This window comes from Pinus tabuliformis, chromosome 4_2 (genome assembly GCF_031772625.1).
Source record: "Pinus tabuliformis cultivar Carrire ecotype Pingquan chromosome 4_2, CPIR1, whole genome shotgun sequence".
NCBI classification, from domain to species: domain Eukaryota; kingdom Viridiplantae; phylum Streptophyta; class Pinopsida; order Pinales; family Pinaceae; genus Pinus; species Pinus tabuliformis.
The window spans coordinates 399,043,565-399,067,686 of record NC_142304.1 but is presented as its reverse complement, the minus strand read 5'-3'; the positions used below and the strand labels follow the sequence as shown (position 1 = coordinate 399,067,686).

General features: G+C 42.1%; 2 protein-coding genes across 2 annotated transcripts in view; both read left to right on the top strand.

The window, feature by feature from the left end:
* LOC149169631 (C2 domain-containing protein At1g53590-like) overlaps positions 1-24,122 on the top strand; it is a 128,497-nt gene that overhangs the window by 85,191 nt on the left and 19,184 nt on the right. The gene's annotated exons all lie outside the window — the stretch shown is intronic.
* LOC149169632 (uncharacterized) lies at positions 12,058-14,614 on the top strand. Its single transcript, XM_089428755.1, has 2 exons — positions 12,058-14,312; positions 14,437-14,614. The coding sequence occupies exon 1, from the start codon at positions 12,405-12,407 to the stop codon at positions 14,091-14,093; it is 1,689 nt and encodes a 562-aa protein (XP_089284881.1). The 5' UTR covers positions 12,058-12,404; the 3' UTR covers positions 14,094-14,312; positions 14,437-14,614.

Below are 24,122 nucleotides of genomic sequence, written 5' to 3'. Positions count from 1 at the left end.
GTCATGAGCAACTGCCTGGTGTTGGCACTCCCTAATTTCGCATAACCCTTTGTGCTTGAGTGTGATGCATCAAGGGAGGGTGTAGGTGTAGTTTTGATGCAGGGGGGACACTTGATAGCTTTCGAGAGCCAGAAGCTACTGGCCCACGAGAGATTGTACTCCATTTACGACAAGGAAATTCTAGCTATCATGCATGCGCTAGCCAAATTCAGGTAGTACTTGCTGGGAAATAGGTTTTGGGTCAAAACAGATCACAACAAGCTCAAAATCTTCTTGGAGTAGAAGTAGTTGCGGGAGAGGCAACAAAAGTGGGTTAAGCAGGCTCCAAGCATACGACTTTGACATTGAGTATGTCAAAGAGAAGCACAACATGGTAGTTGATGCGTTGTCTAGGAGGCCGACTACCCTTTCATTGATGAGCATTGCACAAGATTGGCAGGCACAGTTGCTGGTGGAGTATGCCAAGGACCGTTTTGCATGTGAGGTCGTTGACGGTGCAGTGGTGGATGATGGGTACAAAGTGATGAACGAGGTGATTTACTTTCGGAACCATATTTGGGTGATCCCTCTCACTCATTTTGGGTTTTGGTGGCAAGAGAGGTCTAGATGATGAAGCCCTAGACGCAGGAGGAAAGGAAACAATCTGGTGGTAGTCAATAAGGGTTCTATATGCTGTAATAAGATGCCCTAGCCACAGTCCAAACTAGGAGTCCAAGCTGTTGTTCAGTTGTGCCCTAATCCATTACCAAGGAAGGGCTAATGCTACCCTAAACACAATCCTAAAGGTGGGACATAACTGCAACCTTGGAGGGGCCCTAGCTGCAGTTAAACGTGCCCTAGCCGCAGTCAAGGAGGAGGCCTAATTAACAGTGAAGTGCAAGCCATAAACGCTATCAAGAAAAGGCTCCAATACACAGTCAGTGAATGCTCTAATACACACTTAAGGAGAGCCCTAATCTGCAATCCAATCAAGGTCACCTAGCCACAGGCAAGAGAGTTTTATACGTTGTCCTAAAGAGATCAATTCACAGTCCTAATCTGCCCTAGCTGCAGTCAAAGAAGGAGGTTCCAGCCACAGCAAATGGAGGTCTCAAGCAGTTGTCTAGTTGTGCCTTAAGCCACAATAGGAAAAGCCCCTATACACAGCTCTAAGAGACCTAGTTACAGTCATCTAAGCTGTTGTCATAATGCCACATTGTTGTAGGTGACAACGTGGCCTATTTGAGGACTGTTTGGGCATGTTAGTGTTGTTCTTGAGGGGCAGAAGAATCCGCAAAAAGGAGGAGCTAGGGTCTACTGTTTAAGGGCTGTTTGGATCCCTAAGCTACAACCAAGAAGTGCCCTAACTAGTCATCATGTTGACAACATCAAGTCTCTTATTGACTGTGTCCTAGAAGTGTGGTGACAGTGCAGTATTGAGGTTGTTCATGAGGACAATTTATAAGGTTGGCAAACCTCAGTCATTACATTGAAGAAATCTGTCCTAGTCCAAGATCAGATCAATATATTTAGATTGGGTCAAGACTGCTGCGTTGATATTATTGATTGTTGAATATCATGGGCCTAACTTGCTGTTGGGCTAGGCCGTAGGCCATAGCCAGCAGCAAACGCTTGTTCTAAGGATTGCACAAGTGGTGGAGCCTCATTGAAGAAATCTGTCCTAGTCCAAGATCAAATCAATATATTTAGATTGGGTCAAGACTACTGCGTTGATATTATTGATTGTTGAATATCATGGGCCTAACTTGCTGTAGCCAGCAGCAAACGCTTGTTCTAAGGATTGCACAAGTGGTGGAGCCTCACCTCGAAGACCTGCATTGTTGACTGTATGAAGGAAGAGGACTGAATGTTGAAGCCCTATCTCATGAAGCAGTGACAGCTAGTGCAACAAGAAGACATCAAAATTCTGGGAGATGTTTTGGGTCAAGATTTGACTATGTTTGGCTCAGTTTGATGAGCATCCTATTTGACCTCTCTGGTCAAGGCTTTACTACTGCTGTTACAAAATCTCAGATTTATATATTTGTACTATCTCTCTCTCTCCGCTGAACTATTGAAGAATATAAGAAGAATTGATCAAGGGTTTCCCCACATTGGGGTTTGTCCCTGGTTGGTGCCACATCTTATGTCCTCTTGTCTTGGCTTGTTTTGTACTATTTATGTTTATGTTCTATCTGCACTTTACTATCATGCTGATGTGATTGCTAATCTGAATATTGTCATTGGGCTAATATGAAAAATTGAAGTAAATTGCGCTAAGCATAGAACATACCTAAATTTAACATGGTATCAAAGCTGAGGTGAAGACAAAGCCCAAGCAAGAGTGAAAGAGCAATCACCGAAGACAGTTGGACAAGGTCAAAGGCTCAATGGGTTCCTCATCCCACTTCCCGGCTGAATTGAAAGAGAAAGAAGTGCTGGATTACGTGAAGGGTAAAATCCCTGAGCCTCCATCAAATGCACCGGCTACTCCAAAGATCAAATACACCAAGGGTGAAGTCGAAGCAAAGAAGATTATCAAAGATTCCATTGACAAGCGTCTAGTGGCCTACCTAAAGGTCACTTCAATGGAAAGTCTAGATCTAAGGGTGGAAGGAAGGGCAGATGCCTTGCTTGCAATAAGTTTGGCCATTATGCGAGGGAGTGTCCAAAGAGAAGGGACACATCACATGATGATGATCATTCCAGGGGCATCTTCAATGATCGAAGGAATGACAGGTACAATGGCAAAGGAAAAAGGAATGCAGGACATCAAGGAAATGGCCAACTCTCCAAGAAAGCAAGGAACTCCAGGTATGAAGAATCAAATGTTGTTTCTGATAAGAAAAAGGAGTATTATCTTATATCGCCCCCCTCGTCTACCTCTCCTCCGGACTCGTTGGGATATTGGCTTACTGATAGTGGTGCCTCAAGGCACTTCACCGGATATAAGGAAGCGCTCTCTAATCTGATAGAGAAGGAAACAAGCTTGGAGATGATGCCACCTATCCCGTAAAGGGTGTAGGGAATGTTACTCTTCAATTGGATCAGGGTAACTCGATTCATTTACAAGAAGTTCTTTATCTACCTAATCTCAAGAAGAACTTGGCGTCCATTTCTGCAATGGAAGACAAAGGTTACAAGGTGGCATTCATCGATGGAAAGGTACATGTTTGGAAAAAGAATTTTAAAGATGCTTTTACTCTTGGGTTCAGGATTGGCACTTTGTACCAAGTTGCAGGAAGTCCATTGGGGACCATGTCATGTGACACATCTCTTCAATGGCACCAGAGGTCTGCCCATCTTCATTGTAAGGCTATACACGATGTGAGACGCATGGTGATAGGGATGCCTAAATTCAAAGAAGAGCATGATGGTACATGTCTGAGATGTACCGAAGGAAATATTACAAGGGGACAATACCCCTCATGTAATAGCAAGACCGCAGATGTGGAACAACCTGAGGGGTTTGAGATTCATGATCAGGAATCTCATGTATGCAGGTTGAAGAAAGCTCTCTATGATTTAAAGCAAACACCCCAGGCTTGGTGTGAGAGGATTGACAACTATCTGATGAAGCTGAGATTCACTAGGAGTGAAGTCGATCCAAACCATTGCTTTAAGGTTGTGGATGATAGACCTCTCATACTAGTACTTTATGTGGACGACCTCTTTCTGACAGGTGCAGACCCTCTCATTTGCAAAAGTAAGAGGGAGTTGGATTTCGGATTTGGAATGGTGGACTGCAAGTCCGTGACTACCTCGATGGAGCTTAACTTTAAGAAGTTATGCAGTAGTGCTGCCGGACCTGATTTGGGAAATGCCTCTGAGTTTCTTCAACTCATAGTAGCATTGATGTTCTTGGTGAACTCCAGTCTAGATATATGTTTTGCAGTTAGCATGTTGAGCCAACATATGGCTGAGCCTCATCACTTACATTGGATTGGTGCCAAGAATCTTCTGAGATATCTTTGGGGCACAAGACTGAGATACACTGTTGGAGCTGTGAGGTTGCATGATTATTCTGATGCTGATTGGGCAAGCAGTGTGGAGGGTCGCAAAAGCACTTCTAAGTGTTGTTTCTCTTTGGGTTATGTTTCGATATCCTGGATAAGTAGGAAGCAGAAGTCGGTTGCTTTGAGCACCACTGAGGCCGGATACATAGCTGTGAGTACGGCCTCCTGTGAAGCTGTCTGGTTGAGGAAGCTCTTCAATGAGTTGTTTGAACACGTACTGGATACCACCGTGATCGTCTGTGAAAACCAGAGTGGGATTCAATTGTTGAAGAATCCCGTGTTCTATGATCGCTCCAAGCATATAGACATTAGTTACCACTTTATCTGGGATATGGTACAACAAGGAGCAATAAGGCTCCAACACATTGGGACTGATGTGTAGGTTGCTGATATTCTGACGAAGCCCCTAGGAAAGGTCAAATTCGTGACTTTCCGAGAATGACTAGGAGTCGTGGAGAGACCCTCTCCTGGGTGTCCTGTATGATGTGGACATTGAGCTCTGGGAGCTCTGGGGGGCTCGGGGGTACTTCTTGGAGCGATGAGCAACCACAGGGTGAGTGGTTCAGCCTTCCCCTAGTGGTTTGCTATGTAGGCAGGATGAGTGGTTCATCAACATCCTTCTCCTGTTGAGACACAATCATAGGGTGAGTGGTTCAGCCTTCCCCTACTGATTTGTTGTGTACAGGGTGAGTGGTTCAGCGTTCCCCTGGGATACCCATGGCGACATGTAGGCAGTATGAGTGGTTCATCCTTCTCCTGCTGAGACATCCTACCCATGCAGTCTGGGACTCATGGGAAGTACCTCTCATCTGGCCAATGAGCAGAGAAATGATGATAGGGACCATAGTATTACCGATGGACGCATCGTGTACTACCGTAGTCCCTATGCTAGGATGATATTGATCTGGGATCAATTGGAACTGACTTTGGGTTAGTAAGAGTGGAATGAGACACTCTCTTTATTTGGAACTGGTTTCGGATCAATAAGAGTGGTATGAGACACTCTTTATTTGGAACTGATTTCAGATTAGTAAGAGTGGTATGAGTCTATGAGACACTCTCTTTATTTGGAACTGATTTCGGATCAGTAAGAGTGGTATGAGACACTCTCTTTATATGGGACTGACTTTGGATCAGTAGAGAATGGTATGATACATTCTCAATCACTTCTTCTTCTTCGTAGTTCAGTAGAGAAGAGCAGAGCAGTGCAGGGCATTGCGTTGATGGCAGAGATAGTACAGTCTGGCAGATGGATTAGCAAATGGAGTTCTACCTAGTTGAGAAGGAGCATTAAAATTGGCAACTAGGGCCAAAATCCATGTGGGTCTTCTTATTTATGGCAGCTGGTATTTTTCTTGGATTCCTCTCGTCGAGAGGTGTAGGATTGATCTAAAGATCATCTGATTTCGACATGTATTCATGGAGATATGAATTTATTTATGTTATGTGACAACTCATCAAGGTTGGCCAGAAACCAAATTACCCCAACCTATCCTCAACGTTTTATTATAAATAGAAGAGGACTTCAAGTCATTTGTTACTCACTTCACTCATGATCCCTCTCCACTCGTTTTGGGTTTTGGTGGTAAGAGAGGTCTAGATGATGAAGCCCTAGACGCAGGAGGAAAGGAGACAGTCTGGCCATAGTCAAGAAGGGTTCTATACGCTGTAATAATATGCCCTAGCCGCAGTCCAAACTAGGAGTTCAAGCTGTTGTTCAGTTGTGCCCTAATCCGTTGTCAAGGAAGGGCTAATGCTGCCCTAAACGCAGTCCTAAAGGAGGAGACATAGCCGCAACCTTGGAGGAGCCCTAGATGCAGTTAAACGTGCCCTAGCCACAATCAAGGAGGAGGCCTAATTAACAGTGAAGTGCAAGCCCTAAATGTTGTCAAGAAAAGGCTCCAATACGCAATCAATGGATGCTCTAATACGCACTTAAGGAGAGCTTGAATCTGCTGTCCAATCAAGGTCACCTAGCCACAGGCAAGAGAGTTTTATACGATGTCCTAAAGAGATCAATCCATAGTCCTAATCTACCCTAGCCGCAAGTCAAAGAAGGAGGTTCTAGCCACAGCAAATGGAGGTCTCAAGCAGTTGTCTAGTTGTGCCTTAAGCTGCAGTAGGAAAAGCCCTTATAAGCAGCTCTAAGAGACCTAGTTTCAGTCATCTAAGTTGTTGTCATAATGCCACATTGTTGTAGGTAACATCATGGCCTATTTGAGGACTGTTTGGGCATGGTAGTGTTGTTCTTGAGGGGTAGAAGAATCCGCAAAAAGGAGGAGCTAGGATCTACTGTTTAAGTGTTGTTTGGATCCCTAAGATACAACGAAGAAGTGCCCTAACCAATCACCATGTTGACAGCATCAAGTCTTTTATTGACTGTGTCCTAGAAGTGCAGTGTTGAGGCTGTTCATGAGGACAATTTGTAGGGTTGGCAAACGTCTATCATTACATTGAAGAAATCTGTCATAGTCCAAGATCAAATCACTGTATTCAGATTGGATCAAGACTGCTGCGTTGATATTATTGATTGTTGAAGATCACAGGCCTAACTTGCTGCTGGGCTAGGCCGTAGGCCATAGACAACAACGAATGCTTGTTCTAAGGATTGCACAAGTGGTGGAGCCTCACCTCGAATACCTGCATTGTTGATTGTATGAAGGAAGAGGATTGAATGTTGAAGCCCTATCTCATGAAGCAGTGGCAGCTAGTGCAACAAGAAGACATTAGAATACTGGGAGATGTCTTGGGCCAAGATTTGACTATGTTTGGCTCAGTTTGATGAGCATCCTGTTTGACCTCTCTGGTCAAGGCTTTATTACTGCTGTTACAAAATCTCAAATTTGTATATTTGTACTATCTCTCTCTCTCTGCTGAACTATTGAAGAATATAAGAAGAATTGATCAATGGTTTCCCCACATTGGGGTTTGTCCCTGGCTGGTGCCACATCTTGTGTCCTCTTGTCTTGGCTTGTTTTGTATTGTTTATGTTTATGTTCTATCTACACTTTACTATCATGCTGATGTGATTGCTAATCTGAATATTCTCATTGGGCTAATATGAAAAATTGAAGTAAATTGCGCTAAGCATAGAACATACCTAAATTTAATAGTAAGTCAAGCAAATCTCCATTGAATAATGAAGATCATGTTGAAGTTTCTAAGTTTACTTAGTTTAGAAACCCTTCATGCACTTTTTCTGATTTATTCCTACCTACTTATTATTTTTCTTTAACAAGTTATTTACAAAGTAAATACTGAAAATAAACAGCAGTGCATGCTCAACATATTACAGATTAGCAACTAAAAGAAACAAGAACAAACACACCATATGACACCATTATTTTTGGACTAATGTCCCTAGAAAAACCAAATGCGGGAAAACCGGTGCAACTATCTAAGGGTTTTCTTATTAAGCAATATCAGAGTACAATATGGGTGCCGAAACTGGCCTACCCAACAGAGAATTTCCTTAGCAGCTATACCTCAGAGTTTGAGAGAAATTTCCTGTCTGAAACCTCGGAAAAATCCTTCTTGCAGCTCCTCAGCACAAAACTACTCTGAAACCCTAGTGTCTGCCCAATCTGGACTGCGTCAGCCCCTCTCTGTCTCACGCTGGCCCTGCATCAGCCTTTCTTGGCCTGCGTCAGCCCCAGGAGGCCTTGTGTCAGCTTTTTGGGCCTCGACGTTAGACACATTGGCCTCTCTGGTGCTCTACGCAACACTTGGCTGCCTCTGCGTGGCCCTATGTGAGCCCTTGTTGGCTTTGCGTCACTCTCCTTGGCTATTGTGTTGCTCTCTCGGCACAATCTTTGCCTTCTCTGTTTCGCTGTACTCAATGCCCCTCAGCTGCTCTCCCGATCACTAATTCTATCTCTCTTAGCAAACCCCGCTCTAGAGAAGAGAATGACTGATCACTCTAGTGTGCTCTACAAATGACCCTCACGCCTCCTCTTATACTTTTCCTGTTGACATCTCAACGGCCAAGATTAAATCCTTAATCAATGACTGAGATTAGATCTGACCTGATCCATGTCTTTTGGACCACTCTAACAAAGATTCATATTAATACACATTGACATTTTATTTTCCCTAAGTTTAGACTTAGGGACTCCATTAAAAATATTAATTATTTTAAGATCTCCTGATCTATTTAGAATCTGTCCAAACCCTTTCTAGGTATTGGAGATATCATGTGCCCCAACCTATCCAACAAATTTCATGGTTAGAGCACATTCGATGCTACCCCAAATCAACACTTCCTCTTAGCGAGGATTGTGCTCTAGCAATACTCCTCACTGAGTATTACTCTGATCATCCGGCATCGGTACCTATGCTAATTCTAGGTCTTCCTACCCACCATCCTCTGCACTGCTGCCTCCTGTACTGCTGCCCATGGTTCTGCCACTGCCACTGCTGCATTTGTACGACAGGGCCCTCTGCATCTGTACTGTTGCTGGTCCTTTCTCCCAACACTGCATCTGCACTGCACCTCCTCTCATCATGTTGCATCGTGCTGCCCACTGCTGCACTGCAACTCATTTACTGAGAAGTAAGTAATTAATCCTCCAACTGACCTCCCTGTTGGGCTAGAAACACCCACTAATGTTGAAGCTCCCTCTACCGCTGACAAGTGCTCCCTCTCTCTGACCTCTACGTTGTTGCAACAACTCCCTGCATCTCACACTGTTGCACACTTCTCTGTGCCTTCCTGCACTGGTGCAACACTCTTGTGCCTCTCGCACTGCTGTAGTCTGCTAGCTCTGCACTGTCTTGGGACTCCTGCACTGTAGCTCTCTCTGTCGCTCCATCCGCATCTGTCTCTACCCACTCAGTCAGTCCTGCTACTCCTCGTCGGGGCTCCCGTAGCAAGGTCTAATCCAAGAGGCTGGGTACCTCGAGGATCCTGCCCCTCATCGCCTGTAGTCCATCTGACTACAGCGCGATGTCTCCCCACTTCTTCTCAAGTGGTGTGTGTGCACTCATGGCACAGTCCTCGTCTGTCAAAACTTCCTTCTTTGGCCATGCTGGCGCTGCCTTAGTCTCGGAAGACTCTCCCTTACTCTTCTTCCTCCTCTTGCTAAACTTTGATCCCTTTATTGCTGCTACTTGTCTTCGACTGTCGTCTGATCTCTTCCCGGTGAAGAGCTGACCACATCTCGTCCCAAGGTAGGAGAGTCCCTCTGCCCAGGATACTCTGGACAAACACTTCCCAATCTTCTGAGACAACATTTAGGGTTGTCCTCACCATAAGCTCTTGATTCGGTGTGGCTCCTATAGCAGTCAACTGGTCTCAGATCTCATTCAGTCCTCTGAGGAAGGTGTTAATCGATTGATCCTTCTTCATCTGATACGACCTCATCTGGTTCTCGAGCAGCATTCTTCTCTGCACAGAAGTATGCTGGTACAGGTTCTTGAGAGCCTCCCACATCTCAACTGTCGTTTCCTTCTTGGCGATATGTGGTACCACATGATCCTTGACCCCGTCAAGGATAATGTACTTGGCCCTCGCCATCGCCTCTTTGTACTTGTCGTCATCATTGGGGTCGACTAGGATAGCTATAACCTTCAAGGCGAAGTTCTTGACACGATTCTTGTCAAGCACTGATAAGATTTTGGCCTTCCAGACTGCGAAGTTCAATGCTCTGTCCAGTCTATCCTGGTCTCTTACCCCGTGTAGTGCCGTGATGCTCCTCTACTTCCCTCCTGAAAGTTCTTTGTTCGACTCCTCTGGGTCTCTACTTCCCGTCTGGAAGTTCTCTTCTGGACTCCCTCTAAGTCCTGATTTTCCTCCTCAAAATCCTTCTGCCACTTGTCGAGATGCCCCCTACTCTGATCGTCTTATGCAACTGCACTGTTGATCCACGTTCCTTGGCTAGAAACCCTCGGTAACAACTCCTCTGGCCCTGCTTTGTCAGGTACTATTCTAACTATAGTACCTCACCAGCTCCACTCTGCAATATTCCTACAACCTTCTAGACTCCAACAACTACCTCTTTGTGAGCGTCAGCCCCTCTCTGTCCCACGCTGGCTCTGCGTCACCCCAGACGGGTCCGTGTCAGCCCTGGGATGCCCTGTGTCAACCCTCTGGCCCTCTACGTCAGCAACGCTGGCCTCTTTGAGGCTCTGCGCAGTTCCCGACTTCTTCTGCGTGGCTCTCACTGGCTCTACGTCACACTTCCTTGGCTTTTGCGCTACTAGAAACATCTTTTGTCACCTCGGGGCAGCTGTTTTCTGCTACTATTGCTCCGCTCGGCTAATGTCTTTTAGTCCTCCTATTATCTGCAATCACGCTCCGATACCATGCTGAAGTTTCTAAGTTTACTTAGTTTAGAAACCCTTCATGCACTTTTTCTGATTTATTCCTACTTGTTATTTTTCTTTAACAAGTTATTTACAAAGTAAATACTGAAAATAAACACCAGTGCATGCTCAACATATTACAGATCAACAACTAAAAGAAACAAGAACAAACACACCATATGACACTGTTGTCGCGTAGAGTGTCTAAGCACCGCGACAACACTCAGACCGGGGGCTGTCACTCTGATCCCCGATCTCTCTGTTTAAGCCGTCTCCCTATAGCAGGCTAAGGGGGGTAGACCCTATGGGATAGAAGAAAACCAGCTGCGAATCAGTTGGTTTGGGAGACACAACGAAGCAATCCAATACTTGATTAAGGCTTAGCGAGACTTAGAATTTGATTAAATTTTAAATGCCTAAGATCAGTGCCTTATGGAGTTAAAGATTTCGCTAGATAAAAATAAAGCCAAGTAATTGGTTTGCTGCTGCTGCTTAGGAAAAAATCAATGATTGCTTGAAAAATATTTGCAAAATATCTAACATGTGACGAGCATCAAATAATTCAAGCAAAACGATCAATTGCACAATGACTTAACAATGCTCTAGCAATTAAATTTCCAAAAGATAGAATACATTACTTCAACCATGAAATTCAGATGCCAACCAATCTCAAAGAATGATTCACCACTTTCGAATATCTAAACTTTATAAATATATGAATCTAAATACATTTAACTATGTCGAAAAACCACAAAAAACTTTTCTTTCAAAATTTTTTAATTTTTTAATTTTTAAATATTTTATTTTTTCAATGATTTTTTTTTATTAAAGTCAAAATAAACAAAAATCTAAATCTAAATGAAAAAAATTGAATTTTTTTTATGAAACCTAAACTAAATGAAATAGAAAACTAAAACCTAGCTCAAAAATCAAATATTAAACTAATCTAAATCAAATGAAAATCGAATTTTTTATTTCAAATTTTTGATATATGAACACATACTAAAAAAAAAGTAATACGCTAACCTAAAACTAAATTAATCTATACTAAACTTAAGATATATATACACAAAAAAGAAATCAAAATCAAAAAGAAATGAACTAATCTAAAACCTACCCATGCATAGAAAATTTATCGTTGTGTTAGTAGCGTGTGTTGCAGGTCGACAGCGGAGTGCTCGACAGCTGCGGGAGGGAAGAAGCGCGGGTGATTTGCAGTGGCAGCTCGACGGAGGGAGTGACTGCGTGCAGAGAGTAGGCTTATGGACAACGAGGGTGGGTAGCAGGTGACGCTGTAGGTTTGGAGGGCTCGAGAGGATGAGGAGCCATGCAGGTCGAATGGAGGATAGCTCAAAGCAGGCAACGAGAATGAAGATCAGTGTTGTTAAAATCGCGATAAAATCGCGATTTTATCGGAAAATCGCGATTTTTTCGCAAATCCGATTTTATCGCGATTTTTATCGATAAAAATCGGCACTTTTTTTTATAGGCGAGTTTTTAAAAAAATCGCGATTTTTTCGAAAAAATCGCGATTTTTTCGGTAAAAATCGCCAGAGGCGCGGGCAGCGGGCGTTTTATATGGAAAATCGATTTTTATTTTATTTCATTGAGCAGTCCGCGCGGAGGAGGAGGAGAAGAAGTGAGGGAGAGGGTTGCCGTCGGATTTGGGAGCGAATCCAAGCGATTTTAGGAGGAATCCAAGCCAAGATCACCAATTTGTCCATAAACCAGGTATGTAGATTAATTTTTTTTTGTTTTGCTTCTATAAAAACTTTGTTTTTCATTGTTTTTAAAGAATTTTTGGAAATTTTTCATTGATTTGGGATGGGTTATTTGTTATGACTATGAGAACCAATTTTTTATTTTTATTTTCTCATTTTCTTTAAACATTGTTTATTTTTTTTGAATTTTCATTGTTTTTTTGCATTTGCCATTGGCATTTGGTTGGGTAACTTGGGTTTAGAAATTGGGATTTTGGAAATAATTAACTTGTAATTTTGCAAATGCTAAATTGTAATTTGTATTATGTAATCCTAAATTCCTATTTCCTAATCCTTATTTTTAATTTTTTCCATAGGTTTGCAAATTCAAAATTCAAAAACAAACATGCCAAGGAAATTGGATCCTTTCTGGGAATATGGTGACCCTAAAACTCCGAATGATAGACAAAACTTGTATTGCAAGTTGTGTGGAAAGGAGATATTCGGGGGGGTGTACAGGTTGAAGTTCCACCTTGCACAAATCCCTGGACGTGATGTGGTGCCCTGTCCTAATACAAATGCTGAAATTATCCGAAAAGCCATGAGAGCATTGGGAGAATTAGAGCACTCTAAAGAGGCCAAAGAAGAACTCAAAAGGCAACTAAAAAGGTCAGCTGAAGGAAGTGGGCCAAGTGGCACTGGTTCTACTGCAGCGTCAGTCAATCCGGTAGCTGCATCATCATTTTTTGTTCCTCGAACCACACCTGGTGCACAACCAACTATCGGTTCAATGATGAAAAGAACTGAAAAAGAACAAGCTGACAAGTTGATGACAAAATTTCTCCTCTGGAGTGATATTCCTTTCAGCATTGTAAGGAATAATCCATTTTTCCAACCTACTGTTGATGCTATTGCCAGTGTTGGCTCGGGGTACAAAATCCCTTCTCTTCATGATTTCAGAGGCCGGCTTCTTCAAGATGAAAAGCGTGACTGCACCCAAAGATTGGAGGATTTTAGGGAATCCTGGGCACAAACAGGATGCACTGTTATGTCAGATGGTTGGACTGACCAAAAGGGGAGAACCCTTATAAACTTCTTGGTTAGTTGTCCCAGGGGGACTATGTTTATCAAATCTATTGATGCAACTCATCAAATCAAAGATGCAAAAAATTTATGTGATTTGCTGGATGTGTTTATTTTGGAGGTGGGTGCAGAAAATGTTGTCCAAGTCATAACGGACAACGCTGCAAATTATGTTGCTGCTGGTAGAATGCTTATGGACAGGCATCCTACTTTATTTTGGACACCTTGTGCTGCCCATTGTATTGATTTGATGTTAGAGGACATAGGGAAAATTCCCTTTGTCAAAGAGGCTGTTGACTCATCAAAAACCATCACAAAATTTATTTACAATCACACATCTGTGCTTAGCTTGATGAGAAAATGCACCAACAACAAAGAGTTGGTGCGCCCCGCCATTACACGGTTTGCGACGAGTTTCATATCTCTTCAATCCCTCTTGAAATCTATGTGGGATTTGAAGAGAATGTTTGTTTCAGAGGAGTGGCGTTCTTCGCCAATGAGCCGCAAACCAGAAGGAGAGGCCGTCTGCAGACTTGTTTCATACCAAGAAGACTTCTGGGCGGGAGTGCAGGAGGTGTGCGCTGTCACTGAACCTTTGGTAAAGGTTCTTCGGTTGGTAGATGGTGAGAAGCCCGCAATGGGCTATTTGTATGAAGCCATGGACAGGGCCAAAGAAGCCATTCGGTCCTACTATGATGACAAGGGAGATGATGGGTTCCAGAGACAACTCCTTCTATGGAACGTCATTGATGAGCGATGGAACAAAACACTCCATCGTCCCATTCATGCTGCTGGGCTTTTCCTGAACCCTGCATTTTCTTATGCATGTGGGTTTGATTTTGATGCTGAGATCATGGATGGATTATTAACCTGTGTCCAGAAGATGGTGAGAACTCCAGAACAACGTATGGAGATCTCTAAACAAATTGAGACGTATAAGATGTCAGGTGGCACATTTGGCTTTGATATGGCTATCTTTGATAGGACGGCCAAAATGCCAGGTATTTTTTAGTTTGTAACTTTGTTTCAAATTTCATTGTCTCTTCAAATTCCATTTTTTTCTTATGTTTATTTGTAATTTTGTTGTAGCCGCATGGTGGAAGATGTATGGTGGCAGAGTACCCCTTTTGCAAAAGCTTGCCATACGCATCCTCAGCCAAACATGCAGCTCCTCGGGATGTGAGCGCAATTGGAGTGTATTTGAAAAAATACACAACAAGAAGCGCAATAGGTTAACAACTTAACACTTAAACATTTAAAATATTGCAAATTTCCAAATAAATTTTTGAATTCATTAAACAATATTTTTTTTTATAATATTAATTATTAATTATTATTTCATGAACTTTGTACAGGTTGGAGTCCCGTAGACTTAATGACATGGTCTATGTCTACTACAATCTTCGATTGTGGGTGAGGCAACTAGACAAGACACCTGATATGGAAGCCATCTCATTGGATGAGATTGACACCACTGCTGAATGGAGGGTTGAGACCGAGAGGCCTCTCATGGATCCCACTGAGGATTGGTTAGTGCAGGATGAGGGGGAGGAGGAGGGGGAGGAGGAAGAGGAGGAGGAGGAGGAGGAGCAGGAGCAGGAGCAGGAGGAGGAGGAGGAGGAGTTGGAGGAGCAGGAGGAGGAGGTGACACCGCCTACCCGGGCTACCACTAGAGGACGTGGTCTCTGTCTACCTACAGTAGCTGCTACTTCTACAGCTACTTCTTCAGCTTCTAGAGCACGTCAGACTCCACTGCCATTTCCACCACCACAGGCACCAGCATCTTCATCTAGGGGGAAAGGGAAAGCAGTGACATTTTCTCGCAAGAGGGGCAGAGGAAATCAATAGGATTAGAGTCTTAGACTTTCATTTTATTGTATATGACATTATGACATGATGAGATACATTATCATATTTTTTGTTGATATTTTGAGGCTGAGTTGGGACTCAGGACTTACTATTCAGGACATGATTCAATGTTATGTGTGATTTTAGCGCTAGAAATGATATTAAACATCTTATATATTAGTTTTTTTATCATATTTATGTGTCAATGTATTTATTTTATGTTGTAGATGGTTTAGATATTAAAAAAATTGAAAAAAAATGAAAAAAAATGAATATTTTTGTGCCAAACGATTTTTTCCCGATTTTTTCCGATTTTTTCCCGATTTTAACGATTTTTCCGATTTTTTCCCGGCGCCGATTAAATCCCGATCGCGCTTTTAACAACATTGATGAAGATTAAAGAGGAACGTTGCGTAGGTATGGCCACGGGGTAAGAGGGAGCAATGGATGGCAAGGCAATGTGATACGGTAGCGTTCAGAGGAGCTGGAGAAAACACCGATGATAGCAACAGCGGATGGTTCGGAGGAGCAGCGGACAAATGAGATCGATATATCAATAACCTGTGATAGTGCACTAATTAAGCGAGCAGGTGGCTGCAGGTGCAAGGATTTGGGAGGGGTTTTGGACAGTGGAGAAGACTCGATGGAGAGGAGAAAGGATGCAACTTGAAGAGAACAAGGGTGTGTGTAATATGACAGCATGAAAGAATTCGATAGGCGCGGGCATACACGGGAGAGAGTTTTCAAAAAGGCTGCGTGAAGAGATTGCTGGACAGACGTAGGGATGGCCAGTGAATGAACAGTGGATAAGGTGAAAGGCTTTGGCAACGAACAAGTGTGGATGAGGGGCGTTAAGAGGATGCGGGCTTGCATGAGATAGCGTATGGGCAGGGTAGAGCAGGAATGGAGCCACGATGGGGAATGAAATGGCGTGGAGAGCAGAGAAGGAATATAAGCGATGAGGAGACAACGTGCAGATTGGTAGAGCAGAGATGGCTTAGATCTGGCAGAACGCTGGAGCAGAGGACAGAAGTCAAGGCCGCAAGCCCTAAACAAAATTTCAAAATTTTTCTGCAACCAAAATGAAACCCTGAGCAACAGAACTGTACACCTGCAAAACACTGGTTCTGAGGCCAGATCTTACCCTCCAGGGCCTAGATCTGGCTTCAAGATCAAAGCTCACCTTCAGATCTACAACCTGTAATGACAAAAACAAACACCTAGAAACAAAATATGCAAGAAACAAAACTAAAAACCCTAAAACCAGCTAAATAATTACAATATTCATAGTTTAAAGGCTCTAAATAGCCAGATTTGTCAGTATGCCACAAAAATATTTTTTAAGATTTTGAATTTAAGATCCTGCTTCAGAAAACCCTTCATGCATTCACCAGAAAAATTCTAATGATAAGCCCGGGATCAAAACCAACTGGGCTCTTCAAAAAATGCTTTTTCGGGAGTTGGCTGGTTTAGCTGAGAACTTCCCCGAACGCCCGACAATCTCAAAAAAAAGGATTTCCTGCATAGCTTAATTCAACCATTAACAAAAAAGGAGAAAACGATACTAAGATCTAGATCTAATGGAGATACCTTCCATCATATTCAGAAATTTAACTACCATTCAAACCCTAGTGACTAAACAAGATACATGTGTTTAAAATCACTCTTCATCAAGCTATCATCAATGGCTGAAATTAAATTTATGCAGAAAAATAAAACATCTTACAACATTTCTAGAAGAGTAACACCAGCAAGATTTCAACCCCAAAGTCTCTCTTTATTGCACATGAAAAAACGATTACAAGAGAGCTTTCTTTAGCACAAGACTCACAGATCGAATGATCTCAAATGACAACTGACCTCCTATTTAAAGGAAAATTTCCCAACAGCTAGTTCGAGTGATCCATGTCAAAGCGATCTTGACCGTCAATGAGGATCAAAATCTCTTTTAATCTCATTCGTTGAAATTTTAAATGCATTTTAATATATTAAAAAAATAAAATTTTGCATTTATTTTCTCAAAACTTTGACTTATTTTTATTTTATTTTTTATTTTTTATTTTTTATATTTTTTTATTATTTTTATTGGACCCTCGAACTTAGCCTTTGGAAAAAATTACCTAGGACCTAGGACTTATGAGGGGTTTAATTATTTTTCTAACCCCCAAGACATTTTACATCATGATTTTTACATTTTTACATCTCAGGGGGGAAAACCCATTTGACAAAGACCCTCATAGACTACCCAGTTCTGCGACACAAACATAATGTAGCAGATCCAACAATTTGTAATAACCTAACCAAATAGTTAGGATTATTCCCAAATCACTTTTACATAGACTTGATTTAGCACACTAGGACTCAAGATTATAATGACAAAATCCATTCCGGCTTTGGGGTTAGGTTGAAGCAGTGTTGCAGGAATCGCCCCCCCCCCCGGATCCAAAGGCAGAATCGCGAATCGTACGGAATCGATCCGGAATCCCCACAGGAAGCGCGATTCCGTTTTTGAGGTGGCGCGATTCCGGGTTAAAAAAACGATTCCTGCCATTTGAGGTTGCGGCCCCCCGGAATCGCGGTTCGGGAGGCGATTCGGGCAAGGGGTGGCGCCACGCAACCTGCCCGGAAGCGCACGCCACCCGCACGCCACCCAGGCGCAACCCGCACGCAACCCGCGGAGGCAGCGAATTAAACGTATTTTTTTTTTAATTTCTTTTAAAATTTAACTTAACTAGCATGAGGGGGTGGGTTAGGGTGAGTTTAGGGTGAGTTTAGGGTGACTTTAGAAAAGAATAAAGCCCCCATTCTCTTCTCATTTTCTCACTTTGAGTTTATGAGAGTTGGAGAAGAGAAGAGAGGAGAGGAGAAGAGAAGAGAGGAAAGGAGAGGAGAAGAGAGGAGAGCTTGGAGGAGTGAAGAAGGAGGAGCTAGGAGAAGGAGGAGGAGCTTGGAGCAAGAGCTTGGAGGACTTCATCTACAAGAGCTAAAGAGGTAAGTTCAAACCCCAAACTCCCTTGTTTTTTTGAAAAAAAAATTGTATTTTTCTCCTCCTTCTCCTACTCTTTCCCATTGTTTCTACTTGCTCCTTTATTTACAGGTTGTCCACCACCTATATCCATATTCCAAGATGGTGTTCTTTTGGCTTCTATGTATCATTCCACTCTTGGTTTTAATGATGGCAAGGGTGAGGAATAGAGGGGAAGAGGAAGGGGATGAACTTGGTCCTAATAGTAGTGACCCAATGTATGATGAGGAGGAAGGGTTTGAAGAGGAAGGGGATGAACTTGAAGAGGACACTGAAGCACAAGATGGGAAAGGTACATCAAATCCCTTGTGGAACTATGTGACCAAACTTGAAGGGGGAAAGGGTGGTGGATCTTACAAATGGATGTGCCCTCATGGTTGTCATGGAGGAAAACCATATACGGGTTCATATACCCGTCTGAGGAGGCATCTTTGTGGGGTGCTAGACAGTGATGAAAAAAAGGGTTCTGTGGGGGTAACCATTTGCCCAAACATTTCAAGTGAACAAAGACAAAAATACATCAAAATAGAGATGGCTGCACAACGAAAAAACAAGAAACAAAAAACTCATTCTGAATCAAGTGCAACCTCTAAATTTGGTAGTTGCCCATCTCCTCATGGTACTTTTGCAACCTCTGGAGGTAGAAAAACAATAGGGGATTTCCTTAATGTTGCTGGGAGGGATGATGTGGATGGAAAGATAGTCCGTTTTCTTTGTGCTTGCGGTGTACCATTCAATGTGCTTCGCTCTCCCTATTGGCATGAAATGGTAAAGGCCATCAATGAAGCCCCAAAAGGATACAAGGCCCCCAACTATGAGAAAGCTAGAACAGTGTTATTAGAAAGAGAAAAAGCTAAGGTTCAAAGAGCTTTGACACGTTTTACACATGAGTGGGTGGATTCTGGGGTATCCATTGTATCAGATGGGTGGACAAATATTAGAAACCAACATTTGATAAATGTTCTTGGTGTTTCTTCTAGTGGTGCAGTATTTATTGCATCTCATGACTCCTCCTCCATCAGTGCAACTGCACCAAACATTGCAGATCTCCTATTGAAATCAATCAAAGATGTTGGTCCGAATAATGTGGTTCAAGTGATCACAGATAATGCAGCAAATTGTAAGTTAGCAGGAAAAATTATTGAGCGTACTCATCCACACATCTTTTGGTCTGGGTGCCTGGTTCACACATTGAACCTTTTGATGCATGATATTGTGAAACACAAAGATTGTGGGTGGATTGCTAAGGTTTACAGGAAAGGGAAGCAGCGCATTAAATTCATCACAGGGCATACAAGGGTAAACTACTTCTATGGCACTTACTCCAAGTTGCAATTGCTTAAAATTGCAAAGACAAGATTTGCTAGTTATTACCTCACCTTTAGGCGGCTAGTGAGGGTGAGACAAGCTTTAACTAATCTGGTGTGTGCTGAAACATGGGATGAAATTAACACTGACACAGATGGTGCTAATGAAGTCAAGGACACTGTTCTTGACAGTGACTTTTGGTCACAGGTTAAATATGTTTTGCAATTCACCAAACCAATTTATTACATGATCAAGTTTGCAGATTCAGATCGACCAGTAATTGGGGAGGTGTATGAGCAAATGGATAGCATGTTGGGGCAGATTAAAGACATTGTTGAGCCTAGAGATACCACCTTGTACAATTATATTCGTGAAGAGGTGGAAAAACGATGGGATATGCTAAATGTTCCATTGCATGCATTAGCATATGTTTTGACACCTAAATACTATCATCCATCATGGCTTTCAAAACCAGCACCTGGGGGGGGAGTCAGGAAAAAACCACACCAAGATAAAGAGGTTCACGAAAAATATATGGCTGCATTGAGTAGATTAATCCCTGATAATGAGGAGGCTGCATTGGTACGGAGACAGGTGAGCAACTATACGAGCAACACTGGTCCATTTGGGAGCATGCATGCAATTCAAGATCGAGAGCATTTTTCTGCTCTTGAGTGGTGGAACATGCATGGAGGGCCTACTCCACTTCTACAGAGTTTGGCATTGCGGGTGCTATCACAGGTGGTAAACACTTCTTCTGCAGAGAGGTGTTGGAGCTCTTATTCTTTCATCCACAGTGTTAAAAGGAACAGGTTGAATTTAGACCGGGCAGAGAGCTTGGTTTATGTTCATTACAACTTGCGATTGTTGTCCCATTACTGTGAAGATGCAAAGTCTAATAAAGACTTGTTGACTTGGGACAAGAATCCAGAGGAGCCCAATTTGGAGGATGGAGTGTTGCGACTAGAGCAATTAGAGGATTCTCTTATCCAGGTATGTCCATTGTGGTATGAATTTTCCAATTTTCCCTTATAAAGCATTTCTCTAATTCATGTTTTTAATTTTTTTGTTAACTAGTGTTTTTTTTTTGCATGAATTTTTTGAGCGATTCTAGGATGATGACACGGGTGTTGATATGCCACCACCCCCACCCCCATCTGGTCCCTTGGTTTCTAGGTTCCATGGTTCAACACCAACGGCAGGGGGTTCTTCTTCATCAGTTCCAGTGCCACGACTTACACAGGGACCATCTTCTTCATTGCCACCACGTGGAGGCCCGCCATCACGTTCTATTCGTGGTGGAAGGAGGAGAGATTAGTAGATATATTCACAATCTACTTCTTTTTGTCATAGATTACTCATTAGACTTGTAGACTTGTGAATTTGAATTTTGAACCTTTTTGGCTTGGCGGTGACCAAGTGACATATTTTGTAAACATTATTATTTGAATTTTGGACATGACAAATGTTGACAGTTGCTCACTTGCTAGATAAATCATAATATGCTCTATGTTTTATGTTTTATAATATGCTTAAATGTTTTATGTTTTATAATATGCTTAAAAATTTGATGTATGTTTGTAATAGCTAGAATATAGATGATTGTTGTACATACTAGTAACTACAATGGAATCATGGATGCCATATCTATCTTGATTTATGCAAAAATATGCATGTTTTCATGTCTTCTACAATTAATTTGGTATTTGGGATGTTTGGTTTGAGTATAAATGCAAAAAAATATAAAAAAATATATATATATAGCAGACGCTTCCGCGGACGCTTCGCTTCCTAGATTTTTGGAAAATGACGCTTCCGCGCTCCGCACTTCCGCTTCGCGCTTCCGCTTCGTGCAACATTGGGTTGAAGGAAAACTCTGCCGATCATGGATTAGTGAGACAAAAAACCTTCCGGAATGTAGATCATCACTAGAAAATTAGGTTTACCTAGGCAATTACATACATGATACAGATCTGCTAAGATTATTTACAATTTACACATGCAGACTGGGTTTACAACATAATATGATTGCGTCGATGATGATAGTCGAATGGCACGAACACGTTGATCAGGTGTTATCCCTTTTGCGAAAAAAGGGGGTGTACTGCTATGGGTAGTTGACACGTAGTGGTCAACATCTAGCTCTACTTGAGGACACGTTGCTGCACTGTAGGAATGTGAGAATCCAGAATCTGCATCCACGCAACACACAACAAAACATAATTAGCGTCCATCCAAAAATCATCATATAACATTAAGCACAGGAAAGATATAAGCTCTTCGTTTATTAACTATCTAGTAACATGAAAAAGTAAATCTAATCCTAAAACAAAAATGAAATGCTGAAAAGACAAGGAGTAGGGTTAGAAATACAGAGGATGCCCCATGGCATGAGATGCGTTCAATATAGTGTACACTGAGCATTTCCCTGCTTTCAGGCAAATCTGTTGGTTGTTTCTCGGATGTGCCATGTCCAATCCTGCATACGGTAGGACTTTTTCCTATCCGAAAATCAAGTTGCTCGCGGCCATCTGATGCATCAAATCTTTTTCTCATTTTCTTTCTCTTGTGCTTTTTCTTCGTGGCAGGGTGTATCAATGATGATGTGGAACATTCTGCTTCGAAACTCTCAGATGAAGTATGTAAGATATGCATGACATGTCTTTCTTGATTTTGTATTCGCTCTGTCAAGGATGATGGATCAGTCTCACAGGTGTCATGAGTTATAACTTGATCTTCTATGACTGGTGGATTAACCTGATTATTAATTTCCATTTTATCCAGGTCACCTTCAATTAGCCACTTTTCAATGGAACAAAGGACCTCATAATAAGATGGAGCTTGTTGCAGCAGATAATGAGGCTTCTGATCTATTGACATCTCCTTGTTTCTTCCATCCTTTGACTGATGCTGAAATTTCTGTACCTGTATCGTTATGGCATCCATCTGACTAGAGTGTTCAACCTTCATAGTACTAATTTCCCTGGCATGGTCTTCCTCCATGGTCAATAACTTATTCTGAAGACATATCTGACTAACTTCCATATCTTTTATTACTTTGTCGTCCTTTGCCTTTGTGGTCATCAAGCAATGTTGCATAGAGTTTATCTCTTTCTTATGATTTGCTTGCATGGTAGCCAACTGATTATTATAATCGAATCTCATGATGGTCATTTCATCATCCATAGTTGACAACTTGTTTTGAATAGCACTTATTTCTTCCTGATAACTTGCTTCCATGGCAGTCACTTGATTTGAATGATTGAGTTCCATGATCATCATATTTTCCTCTAGGGCTAATAATTTGTTTTGCACAGAATTAATTTCCCTATCATGATTAGCTCTCATGGTTTCCATTTCCTTAGCATGCTGACTTTTCATGTCGGTTACATGATCAGAGTGTTTAATTCTCATGATTTCCATTTCCTTATCACGTTTTTCCAGGTGGGTGCATAAAGTTCTCATATCATTAGCGTAATCAATTACAAATTTTTTCTTGATTGATCTCCATATTTTTTACCAGCCGCATTAGTTCTATAATTTGCTTCTAATTTTCTCTTTCATTGTCGACACTGATTTTACAATTTGTCCCTGCTTTTCCACTATCAAAGATTTGATCTACAACGGTACAGGTGGATGGCACATTTTGATACGAAGAATTGTCTTGAAATCTTTCATTGACAGTTGGACTGTAAAGTTTTGTAGATGTTCTATGCTAAGAGCAATTTCACTTTTATCGCAGCAATCATACAAGTAGATAAGCAAAATGCAGATAGAACATATAAGCAGATCTTACAGAAGACAAATCAGAAACAAGAAAAATGTATGTGTTCGTTTCGGCGGTCAACAGGATGCTTCAACCAGCAAAGTCTCCTTTGGTCAGCCAGCCCAGCATGTGTCACAACAACCCTCCAACCAGTAGATGAGTCAACCCAAGTCAGTTCTACAAAAGTCAACGCTGTCCTGAAACTTCTGCGAAACCCTAGCAGCAGAAACCCTCTTCGTCCTTCCCACGTGTGGCTGAAATTCGTCCTCCAGGTAGCTCGTACTTTTAGGATGAGAGAGGAAGATGTGAGTTGTGTTGTGTTCAAATTCTCTCCAACTTTTCCTGTATATATATATCCATCAATGAGGGTGTGTGACACATCTGTTGGGCATGTGAGCCTACATTACAAAACTGGCTGACCTTGCACATATAATTTATTAAGAATAATAAATTCAAAATATAAGTTCTGCTCATCGGATTAAGACTATTTTTATATGGATTTTACACCTCTCAGAAAGAGGAATCCAACAAAAATATTAGCCTCTTAATCTGAGCATCAGAACATGGAGTTTGGACCTAGTTGTCCAATTTTAACACTCCCTCTCAACTAGGGAGAACTCCATCTATTAGTGCAATTAACATCGTGAGTCATCCCGCCGAAACTTGCTTTGCTGGCTTCTTTATTTCAGAACAGAAGTGGGTCAGTCACAAAGACATCATTCCCCGACTGACATAATCAGTCCAGAGGTCCCAGACCTCACAAATCTTGATCCCAGATCAAGTGGTTGGACCATGCCATCCTAGATAGAGAGTACGGCAATCTCTGATGCGTCCATCAGTCTTTGCTAATAGTCTCTAGCTTTTCCACACCTCATTGGCCAAATGAGAGGTACTTCCCATGAGCTCTGAACTCAATGGGTAGGATGCATACGGGGCACAGATTAAATGAGTGGCGAACCAGCTCAATAATCACAAGGGTGGGGCAGAAGCATTATGAGTGCTTATAGCTCCGAGAAGCTATCCCCAAAGCCCCCCAGAGCTCCCAGAGCTCATCGTCCAACAGGACCCACATCATAGGGTCTTTCCACGACACC

Excerpts from the sequence above, each read along its gene's own strand:
- LOC149169632 (XM_089428755.1), top strand. The coding sequence starts at position 12,405 with ATGCCAAGGAAATTGGATCCTTTCTGGGAATATGGTGACCCTAAAACT.